The sequence below is a fragment of the Leuciscus leuciscus genome (genome assembly GCF_965113295.1).
Source record: "Leuciscus leuciscus genome assembly, chromosome: 6".
NCBI classification, from domain to species: Eukaryota; Metazoa; Chordata; class Actinopteri; order Cypriniformes; family Leuciscidae; genus Leuciscus; species Leuciscus leuciscus.
Window position 1 is genome coordinate 44,087,663 of NC_138730.1, and position 19,626 is coordinate 44,107,288.

The following is a 19,626-nucleotide window of genomic DNA, read 5'->3' on the forward strand; positions in this document are numbered from 1 at the left end:
GGTCAAATATGGACAAACCCAAATATTGGGTTAAAAATGTAATTAAAAAATGTAACCCAACGGCTGGGTTTGTCCATTTTTGACCCAAAGTTGGGTTGAAACAACCTAGCATTTTTTAGTGTCGCTTTACAGAGCATGCACAGTATGCAAACTTTATGTATGCACAGAATGACGCGCTACCAAAATGCGCAGTATACATCCAGTGGCCACTGTGTGGAACACTGTATCCCACAATGCAATGCACTAGACTTGTACAGTGTGACAAATTAACCATAATTACAGTCGTGTTTTGTAACATCTAGCCTACTTCTTGACTCTTTATTTATTCAGATTGCCAGCAGTTGATGCAAAAAATGGACTAAAAATGCTAAATAACAAGATTTATTTACAATATGATAATAGGATGCCACTTGCTGAATTAAACATGCAACATATTGACATCATATGACAACAATCGAACAAAAAGTATATAGTGCATACTGCACGGTATGGGGTAAGAGTTCAATTCTGAACAGCCTTCGAAAAACACAATCATGCACAGACTAGCCTATATATTTAGCTATTTAGCTAAGTAGAGTCATGTTTAAGTTTGCCAGATTGCCTTTATGATTAGTGCAGTAAAGTCCAAACACACCTCCCTTCACGTCTAGCCAGATGTTCCTCAATCTATCCGCTGTCTGAATGAGCAGGGCTTCTCTGACATCTGCTTCCTTTTAATAGGCCATGAGTGTGTTTGACGGCCGAAGTGCACTAAATATAGCTGGCTATTTCAAGACGCTCCCTAACCTCCACGACACCGAAACAGCCACTGCAAGCAAGTCACCGTAAGCTGAAAGCAATGCATGGCACTGCAGATGCTTGATGTCTAAGCATAAGATTTATGTCTGGTTAAGATATCAAGAAATTCCGTTTTATGACAAGACCAAGTTTTTCAAATTTGACCTTTCAGAAAGTCATCTTAGACTTTGATCAAATTGATTAATGGCTGAAAAATGTTAAATACTCTACAGTTCAAAAGTTTTGGATAGGTAAGATTTTGTTTTAATGTTTTTGAAAGAAGCCTCTTACGCTCACCAATGCTGCATTTATTTGATCAAAAATACAGTAAAACATTAATATTGTGAAATAGAACAATTTAAAAGAACTGTTTTTCTATTTGAAACTATTTTATTAAAATATATATTAAAATGTATTCATGTAATTTATTGAAGATGCAAAGCTGAATTTTCAGGATCATTACTCCAGTCTTCAGTGTCACATGATCCTTCAGAAATCATTGTAATATGCTGATTTGCTGCTCAAGAAACATTTCTTATAATTCGTATTATCAAAAACATAACTTTTGATCAATTGAATGTATCTTTTAATACAATTATTAAATTCATTTTTATTTTAAATAATATGTTTTACCAATTCTACATTGTATATATACACTATTTTAAATATGCAGATATTGTATTTTATATATATATATATATATATATATATATATAATGAATTATTATGAATTATTATGTATGCATGTAAATATATATATATTTCAATGTAGAATTGATAAACAATTCTGATCTAATAAAAGTGAACTATTTCCCATAACATTTGAGTGTATTTATTCTATATATATTCTAATATCAGACTGTTGACTGCGTGAGTGACTGTTAATGGAGTTGATGCAGTGTTTGAGGAAGACCAAGCCTTCTGAGGTTTCATGCCTGAGGCCTGATCATGCAGGTGTGCTGTACAGTTGTTCACAGGTGATTCTTCTGTGATGTAAGAGTTGTTTCTGCACCTTCATGACGTGACTCCTCATCTCAGCGCGCTGGATCTCCCACGCCGCTCTCTCATTGGCCAGTGTCTGCTGCACCTGCCAGCGCCGCTGCGCCTCCTCCCGAAGCTCCGCCCTGAACTCCTCCAGGAGAGAGCGAAGAGCGTGTAGCACACGGAGACTCTCCCCTGCCTGGAGATAGACACAGATAAACACAGAGGACTGTAATGATGCTGTTTGAGCATGAAAAAGATCTGCAAAGTTACAGAGTCCCTCCAGCGGGAGTTATTCTCTATATCAGTGTCACTGTTTCTGAACTCCCTGAAACGCCTCCATTGTAGTCTTGAGTTTTCTTTCAGGAACGAACATGTCGCAATATTCCTCATTTAAATAATTTATGTGCAGAATAAAGGGGCGGGGCCTGGTTGAGTTAGTTAGCAGTGTGTTGAAACTCGCTGGTTATGGTAAGAGGCGTGTCATTTCCGATTGACCAATCACAACACACTGCTCCAGCCGACCAACCAGAGCACAGAGTGCTTTTCAGAAGGAGGGGCTTCATAGAGGCAGGAACTAAACAGTAGTAGTGGGAAATTCTGATAATTTTACTGACTCTTTAAATCTCGTTCAACAAAATGAACAAATTTTTTTTCGAGTCATTTCGTTAATTTCAGCAGAATGTATTTAAAAAGTTACACGGATACAGAATAAATTAGTTCATCTTTTGAGTCTTTGGGTTTGGGTCTGAGTCTTTCGTTCTTCCTGTCAGTCCCATAGAGGCTATGCTGTCGGTACTGGACACAGTATTGATTAGTTCATCTTTTGAGTCTTCGGGTTCGAGTCGTTCGTTCATCATGTGACAAAAGAACGAAAGACTCAGATCTCAGACCCGAAGACTCGAGAGGTGAACTAATCATTTCTCTTTCCGGTACCGACAGCATAGCCTCTATGGGACTGATGGGAAGAACCAAATACTCGGACCCGAACCCGAAGACTCGAGAGATGAACTAATCATGTCTGTATCCAGTACAGAACCCATAGGATGTTGCGCATGCGTGGTCAACACAAAATGAACGAATCACTCTCTGAGACAACTCAGTAGTCCCGAGTCATATTAAAGATTCGTTCAAAATGAACGAATCACTCTCTGAGACAGCTCAGTAGTCCCGAGTCATATTAAAGATTCGTTCAAAATGAACGAATCACTCTCTGAGACAGCTCAGTAGTCCCGAGTCATATTAAAGATTCGTTCAAAATGAACGAATCACTCTCTGAGACAACTCAGTAGTCCCGAGTCATATTAAAGATTTGTTCAAAATGAACGAATCACTCTCTGAGACAACTCAGTAGTCCCGAGTCATATTAAAGATTTGTTCAAAATGAACGAATCACTCTCTGAGACAACTCAGTAGTCCCGAGTCATATTAAAGATTCGTTCAAAATGAACGAATCACTCTCTGAGACAACTCAGTAGTCCCGAGTCATATTAAAGATTCGTTCAAAATGAATGAATCGTTCATGGCCGACCGACCCATCACTACTAAACAGAGCGTTACTGACAGACTGGGAAGAGAGGAGCTGCAACAATGTACAATATGTGAAAAATAATGTGTTTTATGAACATTCAAAGATGAAAACCTGTTCTAGTAGAGCCCGAAAACTGAATCAAGACTTTGTAAAAGTCATAATATTGCTTTCTAGGGAAAATAAGTGAGATTTTACGAAGCATGTGAAGGGTAGTTAAATGCATTTCCAATAAAGAATTCAGTAGTTGTGTGTTTGTATTATTAATTAAGTAGATGTGGGAGAAAGTTAATCATGATACAATAAAGCCATCAGCACCTCTCCTCAGCGGCTTTAATTAAAGGAACACTTCTGTCATTAGTTATTCACCCTCATGTCAGTTCAAATGCATCTTCCTTAAACTGAGAGTTAGTCAAGTCAAGTCACCTTCATTTATATAGCACTTTTTACAATACAGACTGTTTCAAAGCAACTTTACAGTGATAACAGGAAATTAAAGCAGATCTAGAAGAAAATAGTGTCATAGTCCAGTTCATGTAAGTTCAGTGATGGTTCTTTTTTGTTGTAAAAAAGTTATTAATTTAGTTCATTTATATATATATATACACACACACAGTACAGGCCAAAAGTTTGGAAACATTACTATTTTTAATGTTTTTGAAAGAAGTTTCTTCTGCTCATCAAGCCTGCATTTATTTGATCAAAAATACAGAAAAAACTGTAATATTGTGAAATATTATTACAACTTAAAATAATAGTTTTCTATTTGAATATACTTTAAAAAATAATTTATTCCTGTGATGCAAAGCTGAATTTTCAGGATCCAGTCTATCACATGATCCTTTAGAAATCATTCTATGATGATTCATTATCAAAGTTGGAAACAGTTCTGCTGCTTAATATTTTTTCATAACCTGTGATACTTTTTTAGGATACTTTGATGAATACAATAAAAATAAAGAAGCACATTTTTTAAAAATAGAAATCTTTTGTAACAACAATATACACGACTGGTCAGTAATTTGGGGTCAGTCATTTTTTTCTTTCTTTTTTTTTGAAATAAATCAATACTTTTATTCAGCAAGGATGTGTTAAATTGATAAAAAGTGATAGTAAAGAAGATTTATATTATTAGAAAATATTTTTTTTATTTTGAATAAATGCAGTTCTTTTTAACCTTTTATTCATCAAATATATTAGGCAGCAGAACTGTGTCCAACACTCATAATAAATCAGAATATTAGAATGATTTCTAAAGGATCATGTGATAGACTGGATGTCACATGTGACACTGAAGACTGGAGTAATGATGCTGAAAATTCAGCTTTGCATCACAGGAATAAATTATTTTTTAAAGTATATTCAAATAGAAAACTATTATTTTAAGTTGTAATAATATTATTTCACAATATTACGGGGTTTTTTTTCTGTATTTTTGATCAAATAAATGCAGGCTTGATGAGCAGAAGAAACTTCTTTCAAAAACATTAAAAATAGTAATGTTTCCAAACTTTTGGCCTGTACTGTATATATATATATAGCCACTCTGGAGAAAACAATTATGTCCAGCTCAGTTCAGTTCTCATATAATGGAGTCAATGCAGGCAGATCAATAATATTGTTGAATATTAAATGTCCCCAACTAAGCAAGCCAAAAGCCAAAGGCGACAAAGGTTAGTGTTAAAAGTTAGAGTAAATGAAACCTGTGAGCTCTTAAGTTCTGAGACACATTAATATCAAATCTCTCTTAAGTATGAAGTGTGCAGTTTCTGTGGCGCAAAACAGAAATGCAAAAAAATCAATTTTCCCAAAAATTATTTTCAGATTCACCATTGATTGAAATAATGTTATAATTCAGCTCCATCCAAACACACTGCATTTGAATTTAGTCAAGCCAGTGGTGCAGAAATATAACACACTTTATTTGGTAATGTCATAAGAGTGACAGTTCGATAAACCGATATCGTACTAAGGGACATGTCTGTGCTCGTTAGTTTGTATGTAAGCTTGGTCAGCACAGCATCAATGGAGCCAATTGCATTTCCGTCAAAAGAGTGTGTTCAGCAGAAATGGAAATTCAGTTAAAACCATGTGCATGCGCTGAGAAGTACAGTACAGGCCAAAAGTTTGGAAACATTACAATTTTTTATGTTTTTGAAAGAAGTTTCTTCTCCTCATCAAGCCTGCATTTATTTGATCAAAAATACAGATTTTTTTTTTTATATTGTGATATATTATTACAACTTAAAATAATTGTTTTCTATTTGAATATACTTTAAAAAATAATTTATTCCTGTGATGCAATGCTGAATTTTCAGCATCATTACTCCAGTCTATCACATGATCCTTTAGAAATCATTCTAATATTCTGATTTATTATGAGTGTTGGACACAGTTCTGCTGCCTAATATATTTGATGAATAAAAGGTTAAAAAGAACGGCATTTATTCAAAATAAAAAAAATATTTTCTAATAATATAAATCTTCTTTACTATCACTTTTTATCAATTTAACACATCCTTGCTGAATAAAAGTATTGATTTATTTCAAAAAAAGAAAGAAAAAAAAATTACTGACCCCAAATTACTGACCAGTCGTGTATATTGTTGTTACAAAAGATTTATATATATATTTTTTTAATTCTTCTTTTTTAATTAAATTTTTTTATTCATCAAAATATCCTAAAAAAGTATCACAGGTTATGAAAAAATATTAAGCAGCAGAACTGTTTCCAACTTTGATAATGAATCATCATATTAGAGTGATTTCTAAAGGATCATGTGATAGACTGGAGTAATGATCCTGAAAATTCAGCTTTGCATCACAGAAATAAATGATAATTTAAAGTATAATAAATTGAAAACCAATTGTAATAATATTTCACAATATTACTGTTTTTTTCTGTATTTTTTATCAAAAAATTGATGAGCAGAAGAAACTTCTTTCAAAAACATTAAAAATAGTAATGTTTCCAAACTTTTGGCCTGTACTGTACATAAGCAAAATTATCTCTAGGGAAAAAGCCACATATATACGTCTAAACAAGACGATGTGACCGATTTTTAAAAGATTTGTTAAACTGAAGTGGTTTACAAACTCCTGCACTTAGAGAGGTTAAATAATAGACTAGAGCCGAGAGAACGTTTACTGCTTTAAACCACTGCTACTGAAACACTAACACTGCTTTAATATTTACTCCAGAAAACAAAGGAGAGAGATTTTAAGGTCACTACACGCATCTCTTATTTTCCCTTCAATGAATAAAGGGAAGAATATTGATTAGCAACAACCACCATGTCAAATCACTGAGGATTATTATGGCTTTTCTCATGTTAATACCTTTTTAAAGGGATATTTCACCCAAAAATGAAATTCTGTTATCAGTTACTCAACCTCAAGTTGTTCCAAACTTGTATGAATTTCTTTCTTCTGCTGAACTATCCCTTTAAGATGAATCCCTTGTATTTTTTTTCCACATATTTGACCTGTTTCTGGTGCTGGAATCTCTCTGGAGACAGCAGGAGAGGGCCGGGCTCTGTGAGGTCACTTCCAGTGATTTGGCCACACACTTTGTCTTCCCTTCCCATCTCTCCATCACCCTGGTCGATCATAACGGCCAGTTCTGGAATGTTCTCCAATCGTTCGTACTGAAGAAACAAGTAAGAGAGAAACCATAGAAAATGTTTACAGTTAAAGTTTAATCAAAACGAAATAAAACGAAATACAAATATAATAAAAACGAAAAAAAAAAAAAATTTTTTCATAAAAACCTAAAACTTTTATTATATATTATTTTATATATATATATATATATATATATATATATATATATATATATATATATATATATATATATATATATATATATATATATATATTTTTTTTTTAAACATTCAATTATATTTTTTATTTATTTATTTTATTTTATTATTCTTTTTATTTATTTTTCTTTATTTTTATAGTAAAAAAATATACTATAAATATACTATAGTATGGTATGGTGTGGTATGGTATGGTGTGGTATGGTATGGTAAATCCTGACCTGACAGATGACCAGGATATTTCTTGATTCGCTGAGTCTATAAAAAACAACTATAAAAAAAGTCTACCAAATATCAATGTAATATTAAATGTATAAAGATGATTTTTTTTTTTTTATGTTTACATTTAGTCATTTACCACATGCTTTATTCAAAATGATTTTTTTTTTTTTTGTGATTAGTACTGGATTATGCATGTATCATTTTGCACAGTATTAATGTACTCATGCATTTGTCAGATGCTTTTATCTAAAGTGACTTACATTGCATTCAAGGCATACATATTACTAGTTAATGCATTGCCCACACTTTTAAACGGTAGTGTAAATATATAATAAGAAAAACAAGTTTTTAAACATACAATTAAACAATTGTTCGATAAATAATTTTTAATGCAGAATTGATAAAAAAAATTATTTTATTAAAATGAACTATTTCACACAACATTTGTGTATTTAATTGCTTAGAAACATTCTAAAATCAGATTCATGAGTGTGTGAGTGAATGTTAATGGGGTCGATGTGATGCAGTGTATAACAAATCATTCACTTCTGAGGGTTCACGTCAGTAAGGGTGTGCCATCTCTATTGTTTGAGCTACAGGAACCATGATATATTGACATGCTGTACATTTTTTAAATAAAATCCAGTCTAATATTTCAGCACTGGAAATGTTTCTGAGCTTCATTGTTATCATTTGTTTACAGCAGCTGTTGTAGATATGACAGATGGACTGTGAAATGAAAAATCATACAACATGTGGTCACACTAATACTGAGCTATTATAGTTTGTCAGATGACCTACTGCCACAAACGAGACAATTTTTTTTTGCATATCAGTCAGTTAAAGGGGTGGTATAATGCCCTTTTCACAAGATGTAAAATAGGTCTTTGATGTCCCCACTGTATGTGAAGTTTTAGCTCAAAATACCCCACAGATATTTTTATATAACATGTTAAAATTGTCACTTTTTGAGGGTGAACAAAAACGCACCGTTTTTGTGTCTTTCCCTTTAAATGCAAATGAGCTGCTGCTCCCGACACAGGGGGCGGAGCTTCAAGAGCTCCTGTCCTTTTACCTCACACAGACATGCACTGGAAATTTCTAAAACTTTTAGCCTTTTATGTTCAAACCAGAGTCAGACAAAGATAGAGTGAGAACATATAGAAGCAACAGGATATTTCTGAATGGTTAATCGTGTTCCGGGGGCGGGGTTTATGTAAATTATAGGGTTGGTGATGTCATTAACCCGTGTAGTCCCTACCAGCCGTTTGTTGTAGTCCTTAAAAAGCAATTTCTTTAAAAGAAAATATCTCCCTTTGCTTTGAACTTTGAGCGTTGTAACTTTGCAGATGTTGTTTATGCTCAAACAGCAACATTACACACTAACTAAAGTTAGAAAAGTGACATCATAATCAACCACCCCTTTAATTATATCTGAGCTCAGTCAATTCAGGGTCAACAAGGGTAGTTATTCTGGATCACCTCAGCATGTGCACCTTCATCCACACCGTCTGTCCTGCGACCGAGCCTCCAGTGCATGAGGATCCAGCGCAGCTTCATGTACACGATCACTATATTGTGGCGGAACAATCTCACTTCCTGTTGCAGCTGGACTCTTTCCTGCGGCCATGTTGGCTCATGGGACTGAAGTCCCTGCAGCTCGAGTCCTCGCCGTGCCTCTGCGCGCCTCCTCTCCTCCTCCTTCGCAAGAAAAAACATTCAAAATAGACAAGAGTGATGGTTAATATTATGATTATTAAAGGGATTTTTCACTGCTGGAAAGATGAATGTGTATTTAAATTGGCTCATTTATGAAGTAGAAATGTGAAATTATTGTAGAAGTTGGTGCCTTCTAGACTGAGAAACGCCAGAAAATGTATTTTTGGCTCATGTGGATGAAAGACTACATCTCCCAGAATGCACTTGCTTCGCTGCCCTACGAGGCCACTCCCAAGCCACGCCTACCGGTTACAGAGGGCAGTGTCGGGAGAAATGATACAGCTAGGCTACTAGTCGACTGGAAACTGAAAAGACGGTGTTTTATCGTGAGATCCCCCTATGGGCGGGTTGAACATGCGGAACGAGCTCCTCCTACTGGCTGTAGTCTCTCGCCTCTAGACAAAAGAGCCTCTGATGACGATAAATGATGATTTTTGCGTCATCTGAGGTTTTTTACCAGACACACAATACAGAAATCTCTCGTCTCAGGGGAACATGAGGGAAGGAAGCACGGTCACTCGAAAATACTACCGGGTTTCTACTGATACAAAGCTTAACGCTAATCGGTGAAGTATCCTTTTAACTTGACATAAGATAGATGCATGCTTGCATAGAGAGTAATGAGATAGCGAATGATCATGTGGGTGTTTTGAGGCAAGAAGAAAAGTGAATCCTCCTAGAATACTCCTTTTTTTTTGTGCAGTTTGGAAGTATAGTAGCTGGTCCAAGCTGGTTTATGTGGGAAACTAGTCAGACGACCAGCAATAAAGCAGCCAATTACAAGTTTAACCACTTAAACCCTAAAGCATACTGTCTCATATTTGATACACACGTTTCTAAGGCCTCTTAATGATCATCATGATCAAATCGTTGTGAAAAACCTGTTGCACACAATCTAATCGTCTGTCGTCTGATTGATAGTTTAGACTTTTATAGCTAGTAAAAGCCTTTTACTATGATTGTAATAGGATTAGGAATAATGTTTATATTGTTAGTAATATTTCAAGATGAACACTTACTGGACTGAAGCAAGTTTACTTGATTATCCATACTTAACTTTTTTGAAAAATCATGTTCAAATGTGAGTCTCAAATATGATCATCAGGCTTTTGAAGGTTTATTTGTTCATCTCTCAATCATCTTTGTATTTCAACACATTATATCTTTTAAAACTACAGAGCTTTGATCATAAAACTAAGCATTTAAATATAAGCTTACTTATGGTTCAGATTACATGATTTTAGCCCGATTTTGGCACGATCCGTTTGACGTAGGGTGTCGTGGGGATTCGTAAACGACAACGGGCGTCGGGACGCAAGATTCGATCGTTTCATCTCGTATAGTGTGTGTCATAGTGGGCGACAACCTACGTCGCGTCTGCGATGCTTCACGACATCACCATAATAAGACTAGCATGTTTAATTTTTTTTTCGGTCCTCCACGACAGGAGTGAGTGAGTGTGTATGCGAGTGAGTGAGTGAGTGAGTGAGTGAGTGAGAGAGTGTGTGTGTGTGTGTGTGTGTGTGTGTGTGTGTGTGTGTGTGTGTGTGTGTGTGTGTGTGTGTGCGCGCGAGTGAGTGAGCGAGCACGTGTGTGTGTGTGTGTGTGTGTTTGTGTGAGTGCGTGTATGTGAGTGAGTGCGTGTGAATGTGTGTGTGTGTGTGTGTTTGTGTGTGTGTGTGCGTGTGAATGTGTGTGTGTGTGTCTGTTTGTGTGAGTGCATGTGAATGTGTGAGACGGCACGCGATGACTGGTCGGGAAGCAACGTGTAGTCTGACATGTTTCTTGTCCATGACACGACAAGATTTTAGGAGTCAAAATCGTGTAATCTGACACAGTGACTATCGTGAACAGACAAAAAAATCATGTAATCTGAACCAGGCATTAGACATATTGGCAGATATAGAGCGACTGATAATTATATCCATTTTATGTCAGTAGTCTAATGTAACGTTCATTTACATTACAAGCACCATTTTTGCTCAGTTTGGGCCTTGGATTATGAGCTCCATATTTGCACTGTATCATCCAATATGAGGCAAAAAAGCCTCATCAAAAACAAAAAAACAACCAGATTTTAGATTTAAATTAACAACAACATTTTGTCTAAATTTTCAATAACCTTGCATAAAAAAATAAAAAAAAAGTTTTTTTTTAATCACTTATTCCATTTGTCAGGCTTTACAGGGTCAAGCTGGTATGACCTAGTGGTTAGAATAAAGTCTATCTCTCCATAATAAACTACTGTTGTCAAATCTGATTTATATGCGAGGAGCCTTTGAATCGATCACCCGCCGCTCTGGTCCTCTTTCTCAAAGTGAACCGCATGTACCTGAGGGATGGATGAAGTGAAGCCGTCTCTCTCCTCCGGTCCAGCTCTCATCCTCCTGTCATGGTCCAGGCGTAGCTGAATCTCTCTGGTAGAAATTCCCGTCTCAGGCAGAGCCGGCTCACGAAACTGGAGCCCAGCAGAACACACAACACCAGTCTCAAAATCCCAGCACTTTCAAGAGAGACATCATCAAATTCATGCAAACATAAACACATCCGTAACATGCATCAAGGCAGAGGTATTTCAGTATCTCTTTCTAGATTGTCCAAATTGTTACTGTTGCATGGCTGGTTACGGAGGAAAATATGAAATTAGCTTTTATGTTTGTAGTATTGATAAATAAATATATATTAGGATACTATTCTTATTGCAATGGTTTCCTTATAAACTCTCTGGTGTCAAAAGCAAGAGAATTAATGTAGAGGCTCATAATGAATTCAGATTAATTTCTACAGTAAAGAAATCTGTGCTTTGTGTGCTGCTGTTTGTTAGTTTCTAACAAATGTCTAAAAGGGCTCATGACATGAAAAATCAAATTTTGACATGTAAGAGGTATTTTTTTACTATTAAAACATCCTGCAAAATTAACAGCTTAAAACGGTCCTCCTCATTATGAACAAAGCATTTATTTATTCAAGCTCCAAAAACAGCTCGTTTTGATTTTGAGGATCCGTGATGTCACATGGGTGAATACATTTGCATATGCCCGCCTCCAGAGCGAGACATCGACGCATAGTTATATACTGTACATCATTGCACTATAAGCCCCGCCCACTGGCACTCGCCTACGCCGGATTTGAACGTCGCATCAAAAGCAAATAGAGCCCATTATAATGACTGAGCTGGATACAGTATACAGATGTGCGTTCACTTTACTCCACACTAGTGTTGTCAAAAGTACCGGTACTTCTGTACCAAGTCGGTACTGAAATTTTTTTAATGTGATGATACCAGCGTTTCTGTAGTACGGTACCCTCTAATAGGCCGCTGCTTTCAGTCACTTCCATGTTTATCTAAGCGCATATCAGACACGCGGTTTGATTTACCTCACACACACACACACACACACACACACACACACACACACACACACACACTGAAGCACGAGTGACGCCCGCGCTGTTTTCAGTCTCTGCTGCCTCACAATATGATGACATGATGAACATCTCCAGAGCCGCTCTGAGAGTCACTTCATGAGCATTTTACTGTTTCATTTGAGAAAAACTATCATATCATACACACACAGAAACTCAAAGGTCTTCACGGCAACCCGTCAAAATAAAAGTTCGGTTTAACTTGAAGAAATTGACAGAAATAATTATATTAGGCTACTGTACAGTAGATTTAGCTACGTCTCCATGTATTAAAAATACTACTACTACTAATAATAATAATAATGTGTGCATAGAAGGTTGCTTATTTTTCACTTGATTTTTTGATATGCAATATTTACGTTTAAACAGCATGTAGCCTTCAGTGCTTATACGTATTATTTACTTAAGATTACCGTCATACATAATAAAGTCATTGAATTGAATTTAATATTTTTTTCAAATAGTTAAATAAAATAGAAAAATAGTTCCAACAGATTTTGCTGTGGGACCGAAATTGGTACAGAGAACTGTACAATTGTAATGATATCGGTACCGACTACTGGAATTTTGGGGAATCGTGACATCCCTACTCCACACACACTTGAGTCTGCCGACAACAGGATAAATGAAGGAGTGGAGGAATGTCAAGTTTAAACAGCTCATTTGCATCTCTATCCAGACATCAGAAGGATCCCAGCCTCATGAACAAGTGGATGGTTTATTTTAATGGTGTTTTGGATCGCGTCGGAGGATTTTATGTTTGTTTGGAGCATTTTATGTTTGTTCGGAGCATTTTGTTTTCTATAACGAGCAACTGTGTAATTGAGAGTTCGCAAAGAAACTTTTGATGAAGCAGCAACTGGATTGAATGTGACAGCAGCTCCATCACAAACCGTGAGTAAACCATTTCATAATGCTTTATCTGTAAATGACGGTTTTATATAAATAATGTTTCCAAAACACTTACTCACGTGCAATAGCGAGTCGGTGTTGATACTGCGTCCTATTAGCCTCGAAATCTAGACGCACCCTAGCGGCAGCAACATTTATTTTGCAGCCAGTGTGGTCTAGCAACTCTCCGTTGACTTTCGAGCTGGAAAAACCAAACTCTAGTCAGGCCAATCACATCGTGTATAGAGTAGGCGGGGCGGGCTTAACATAATGACGACAGAGTTGCGACGGTTCCCCGCTACAAAACTGCGTAGCGCTTCTGTGTTGTACACACGCATCACACACATGACCAGCGTCGGCCAATAGTGAGCCTATGTGTGACGTACAACACAGAAGCGCTATGCATTTATACTACGTGAACTCACTCGAGGCCCAGAGAGAAGGAAATGAATAGTGGAATAAAGTCGTTATTTTTGTTGTTTTTTGTGCACAAAAAGTATTCTCGTCGCTTTATAAACTTAAGATTGAGCCACTGTAGTCACATGGACTACTTTGATGATGTCTTTATTAGCTTTCTGGACATGGACAGTATACCGTACATTCATTTTCAATGGAGGGACAGAAAGCTCTCGGACTAAATATAAAATATCTTAAACTGTGTTCCGAAGATGAACGGAGGTCTTACGGTCTTGGAACGACATGAGGGTGAGTCATTAATGACATCATTTTCATTTTTTTGGGTGAACTAACCCTTTAAGTCATTTTAAAAAAAGGAAGATGTGTTCGGAGTTTTGCCGACTGGATACGGCAAAAGTTGAATATACCAACTAGCCTTCTTCGTTGCTCTGATTGGTTGAAGCGCTATCCTATTGCGTCAAGAGGGATTTTGAGAGACAACCGTTTATCCCGGCCCTCGGATTGAGCCGTGCCAATGGTGAGTTGCTAGACCTAACATCTTGATGTAGGTCTGGCTTGCCAGGCTAGCTTACTATGCAATGACGTTTAATCATAACACTGGACGTTTATTGACAAGTCTTAAAAGAGCCGCTGCATAAAAATGGATAATTTTAGACAGAGGCTCAGAAAGAAGGCCTGAATATAATAGTTTTTCCGCATATATATATATATATATATATATAATATATATATATATATATATATATATATATATTTGTTTTTGTTTTTTTGCACAAAAAAAACTGTATTTAACATTATAAATGAACCTCAAAAAAAAAAAAAAAAAAAAAAAAAAATCCATGTCATGACCCCTTTAATTGTAAGAGTGAAGATTCATATGCATAAATATAATGTAAAATAAGCATATGCTGCCTTCAAGTCACTACATTAATGAGTAACCGCATGGAAACTGCAACACCAGGTCATGATTACTAGTGAGAAACGCCTTTGTTTTTGAGCCCTGAATTCTGAGGATGAGTCAGTGAAAATATCATGGCAGAAGATAACTGGTATAGGACAGACTTAGCTGATTTTAGAGGAAAAGTGCTAAATTACACTTACTAGCTGAAAGCAGAATCAAGTTGCATAACTAATGCACATCTTTTATACTTTTAGGTTATCTTAGTTTTTTCGCTTTGTGAGTAGATGGAAAAAGTGAGAAAATATCAAAAATTACCTGCGTCCATTTGTTCCAGTCAAAATGACTTAAAAACGTAACTTCCCAGGAGGACTTGAAGGCAGCATGATGCTGGTAAATGTGAAATGTTGCATATTCATATAGTGTATATTAAATACACGCCCTTTCAGCTGTTTTGGTTAGCGTGTAGAGTTCACTTTGAGCAGCGGCACATAAACCGAAGCGTAGACAACCATATAGACATACAACAAATTAAATGCAAATACATATTAACCGATGACATGATTAACACACATCCAGCCGTTGTTACAAACAGTCACAAATTGAACAGACACATCATGTATGCGTGAGAGGATGGTGAGTGTCGTAATTCATGACTTTAAATAAACAGCAGTGGTTGCGAGTGGAGTGAGAAGAAACCAAAAGAATCACAATGGTGTGAATTAAATGATTCGAGTGAACGAACTGCTCTCGGCTGTCTAGTGTTTCATTGAGTTGCATCAGATAAATCAGGGATGTTGTTTTTGATCTAATAACCTGGTGTAAAATAATTGGAAGTGATATTTTATGACGACTGGCTCTCTTCCATTCAGTTTTATTACATTAAGGATTTATTGCATTTTATTAAATTAAATAAAGATATACAAGCTGGGAAGAATTGCTCTTCATTCTGAAATGTCTCACAGGCTTTCCTTTCCCTCTAAAACACACTCGGTTTCAAAACCCAGTGAGAAACGGCCTTGATGCCTTCATAGAAAACATCAGAAATATTCTCATAAGGGATTTGGAAAACACTATGGGCATCAAGTTAACAACAAAATATTCAAATAAGCATAAATATACCAAATATAGTCAATTTTAATTTGATATTATATTCTTATAAAATATTTTATTTGGAAATAAAATAATTATTGAATGCATAATCTAACAATTATATATTTAATGCATTGTGGGATTGCATTTGCCTTTAAATAAGTTATTTAAAAATTTTTTTGTTAAGTTTAGGCATAGCAAACACACAAAGTTTTGAAACGGATCTAGAGACACAGTAGTAGTTCTGGTGGGAGAGACACAATGTTCACACACTGTTTCCTTTCTGCTCAAACACCAGTTCAGTTCATGTCCATTTCAAATAAAAAAACTTTTATTTTGAAATCTGGAGCCGTTTTCATAAATATTTCAGGCCAATTTTCAGATTTTTAGGATCTGGTATCTCTGACCACATTGAGGTCATTCTTGTTTCAGGATGGAAAAGCTTCATGGTAAAACCAGTGTGTGAACATTTCCTCTGTTTTGATGCGTATACTACACATTTTCACAAGGAAAGGCACTCCAGCACTCTCACTGGACCATAACATCTCTCACTGGACTGTTTCAGTGTTAAAAAGCAGATTAAAGCCTTGGTTATCTCCGGATGGCTTTGACAGCTGTGGCTTTTCATGTGATCTTCTGGTGCTCTTCTGCCAATTTTGACCGTTTTTTTAAATTGATTTAATTTTTTACTTAATCGAAATGGTATGAAAGGTGGTAACACTTTATTTTACAGTGTCATTGTTACATATGTTACATGTAATTACTGTAGTAGTAATAACTATAAAAGATGCATAATTACATGCACTTAACCCTAAACCAAACCCTCATCCTAATCCTAACCCATGTAGTTAATTAATATTACTCAGTACTTAAATATATAATTACACCTTAAAATAAAGTGTAACCTGAAAGGTTTTGGCACTTACTATGTGAATTGTGAACACACACGCACACATGCACAAATCATGGGCATGATTCGAAAAGGTGTATAAATAGTCCCACTTGTGCTCCTCGTGGTCAAAAATGAGCGCATTGGAAATAAATGGGAAACGAGTTTCATCTAGTGGAAGCGTTTGGTACTGCGCCCAAACAGAATCTCACTGAAAGCTCATTTTTTGGAGATATCAACCTCAAATTTAAAACATGACTTGTTTAGATGTATGGCTTTGACTTTCTCACAGTTTTTGAGTAAAACATGTTTTGGAAAAAAAAAAATTTCATATAAAAAAATAAAAAAATAAAAAAATATATAATAATCTTAAACTTCTATACATTTTTTAAGTTCACTTTAAAATCACTTCAGCAATAATCTGCCAAAAGAGTCTGTGCTCTGAGCATTCAAGATTTATGACCGTTTAAGTTGGAAGTTGGAAATTAAATTTTTAGGTCAATGCTCAAAAAGTGATTAAATGGATTATAAATACTGCATAAATATAATTTAGTACCAGAAAATCCCATAAAAAAATTTATTACAAAAATAAAATAAAAAATAAAACTAAAATATTGTATATTCATTGAAATAAAAAATTAAAATCAGTCATCGGTAGGCCTATATATATAATTTTAATAATACTGACATCAATATTTATTTTCAATTAATTCAATTAATTAATGAATTAAACAGCAATTAAATTAATAACAATTACATACATTTTGGTTTAATAAAATAATATTATTGTCAATTTGTCCTATTATTACACACGTTAAATTTGTGCATGCAGAAGACATGCCAATTATCTAAAACAATATAAATCTAAATAAAGGGATTTTTTTCATTATATTCATAATGTTTAAGGAATATCATGACATTCAGAGAAAAACGATGCATGTCGGAAAGTCACTTTTCTTGAAAATATCTCCCCATATTATTGTTCCAGCGACGTCTGTCGTATTTTCATCCAAAGATAACCAAGGCTTTACAGAAAAGTGAATCTGTAATACCCCTTCACTCTAAACAATGCTGGGTTGTTTTAACCCAACTTTGGGTCAAATAAGGACAAGCCCAAACGCTGGGTTAAAAATGTAATTTAAAATGTTAACCCAACGGCTGGGTTTGTCCATATTTGAGCGTGTTCAGCATCTTGCTAATGACGCTGTCAGGTGTTTGAAGTCCACAGAGGCACTGCAAGGACATTTGGAAACGTATCTGGTCTTTAAGTTGATGAACGAGGCACTGACCTCGGGTCTGAAACTGTGTGTTCTGGCGTATCTACTGAGTCCAGGGGTTCCCCTGGCTGTGGCTGACCCGTCCGTGCCACCGTGCCGGTCTAGACACCACTCCTGTGAGTGAGTGAAGGAGGGAGAGGAGGAGAGGAGACAGAGGGAGGTGCATGGGGATCGGTGAACGACAAACAGAATCCACACACACGAGACGAGAGAGAGTGGGGGGGGGGGGGGGGGGGGGGGACTGAAGGTGGGTTTAAGCAAAACTCAAAAGTGTGAAATGCAAGAAAGGGTGACACACATTGTTCGTAACTTCCAAAAATGATTATGAATTAAATAATAATGATTCACAAAAAAAAAAAAAAAAAAAAAAAAAAGGCTACAAGACGAAGAAAAGCGCAAAAAGAAAGACCAACTTAAAGATGATGGCGTAGGAGAGAGATGAGAAGAGAACGAGGATGAGGAGGAACAGAATCATGGGCTGAAACATCTGGGAACGGGATGATGAGGGATAAAGAGAGGAGAGGGGAAGGGCCAAGGGGGAAAAAAAGAATGCAAAACACTGGTTATGAAGCGCATGCGATGGGGATACATGAGTCTTACAACCAATAACCCAAAATGTGCAGTGACTGACAGCAGGGACTCAACGCTAATGGTGTCGTGCCAAAGCCAAGCCTCCGTCAAAGCCCTGATCCTCAAACCGAACCGGCTCCACCGAAGACAAGAACTTTTGCAGGTGTTTTACTAATACGACTGTAAAATATAACTTCATTAATATTAATATTAAGCTAATAATTAAAATACTAATTATAATAAAAATAAAAACATACATTAATTACTTATATTTTACTTATAAATTAACTATATATATTTTTTATATTTTTTTTATAAATTTTTCACAATTTTATTATTTTAATTATTAGCTTTACTAATATTAAGCTAATCATTAAAATGATAAAAAACACTATATAGTTATATATTTTTTTATATATATTTAACTATAACTTTTATTTTCAGTGTATTATTTTCAATAATTAACTATATTACTTAAAGTTAATTAAATATTGGATTTAATACAATAAATATATTATGATATACACATTTTTTTACATGATATACTGTGTTGGGTCACTTAATGTTGGATATATTAAGCAAATAATTAAATTAATACATTTCTAAATATTATTATTTTAATTATTAGCTTTACTAATATTAAGCTAATCATTAAAATTATAAAAAACACTATATAGTTATAAAAAATATATACAATATTAATACAATAAATAGGGGAGCGCGGGGCACAACCTAACGCGGGGCTAGTTGTAACACGCTTGTTTTAAATACTTCCGCACATGCATGGATGACGAAACTTTGTGTATTTACTAGTTGCCATATCAACACTATATAGAAAAAAAAATTCCGCCAAAATTAAAAAAATTTTGGGGAAGAAATCCATAGACATTTATTAAACCATAGCAAAAGTAAATTTCTTACTTAAGTTAATTTTTCATCTCTATTTTTTGTGTTTATTTAAAATAAGACAAATCTGATATTATTTTAATCTCCAATATGTTATTTAACAGTTGAGATGGTTCTTTAATGCTTCGCTAACTAGCAGAAGACACTAGCCGGGTTTAAATCCCAGTTGTGCAGGCAGGGGCATGTTGTAACACTGCGTTACAATGTGCCCC

At 35.3% G+C, this 19,626-nt stretch overlaps 1 protein-coding gene across 6 annotated transcripts in view; it reads right to left on the bottom strand.

The window, feature by feature from the left end:
• mtcl1 (microtubule crosslinking factor 1) overlaps positions 1–19,626 on the bottom strand; it is a 101,375-nt gene that overhangs the window by 16,904 nt on the left and 64,845 nt on the right. For 3 of the 6 annotated variants that reach the window (XM_082172904.1, XM_082172903.1, XM_082172908.1), the window contains exons 6-10: positions 17,951–18,052; positions 11,381–11,551; positions 8,812–9,030; positions 6,772–6,933; positions 1,790–1,957 (exon numbers count right to left, since the gene is read on the bottom strand). In XM_082172904.1, coding sequence (XP_082029030.1) covers positions 1,790–1,957; positions 6,772–6,933; positions 8,812–9,030; positions 11,381–11,551; positions 17,951–18,052 — 822 coding nt within the window. The remainder of the gene's footprint in view (positions 1–1,789; positions 1,958–6,771; positions 6,934–8,811; positions 9,031–11,380; positions 11,552–17,950; positions 18,053–19,626) is intronic. The other 3 variants (XM_082172905.1, XM_082172907.1, XM_082172906.1) reach the window with 3 other exon arrangements.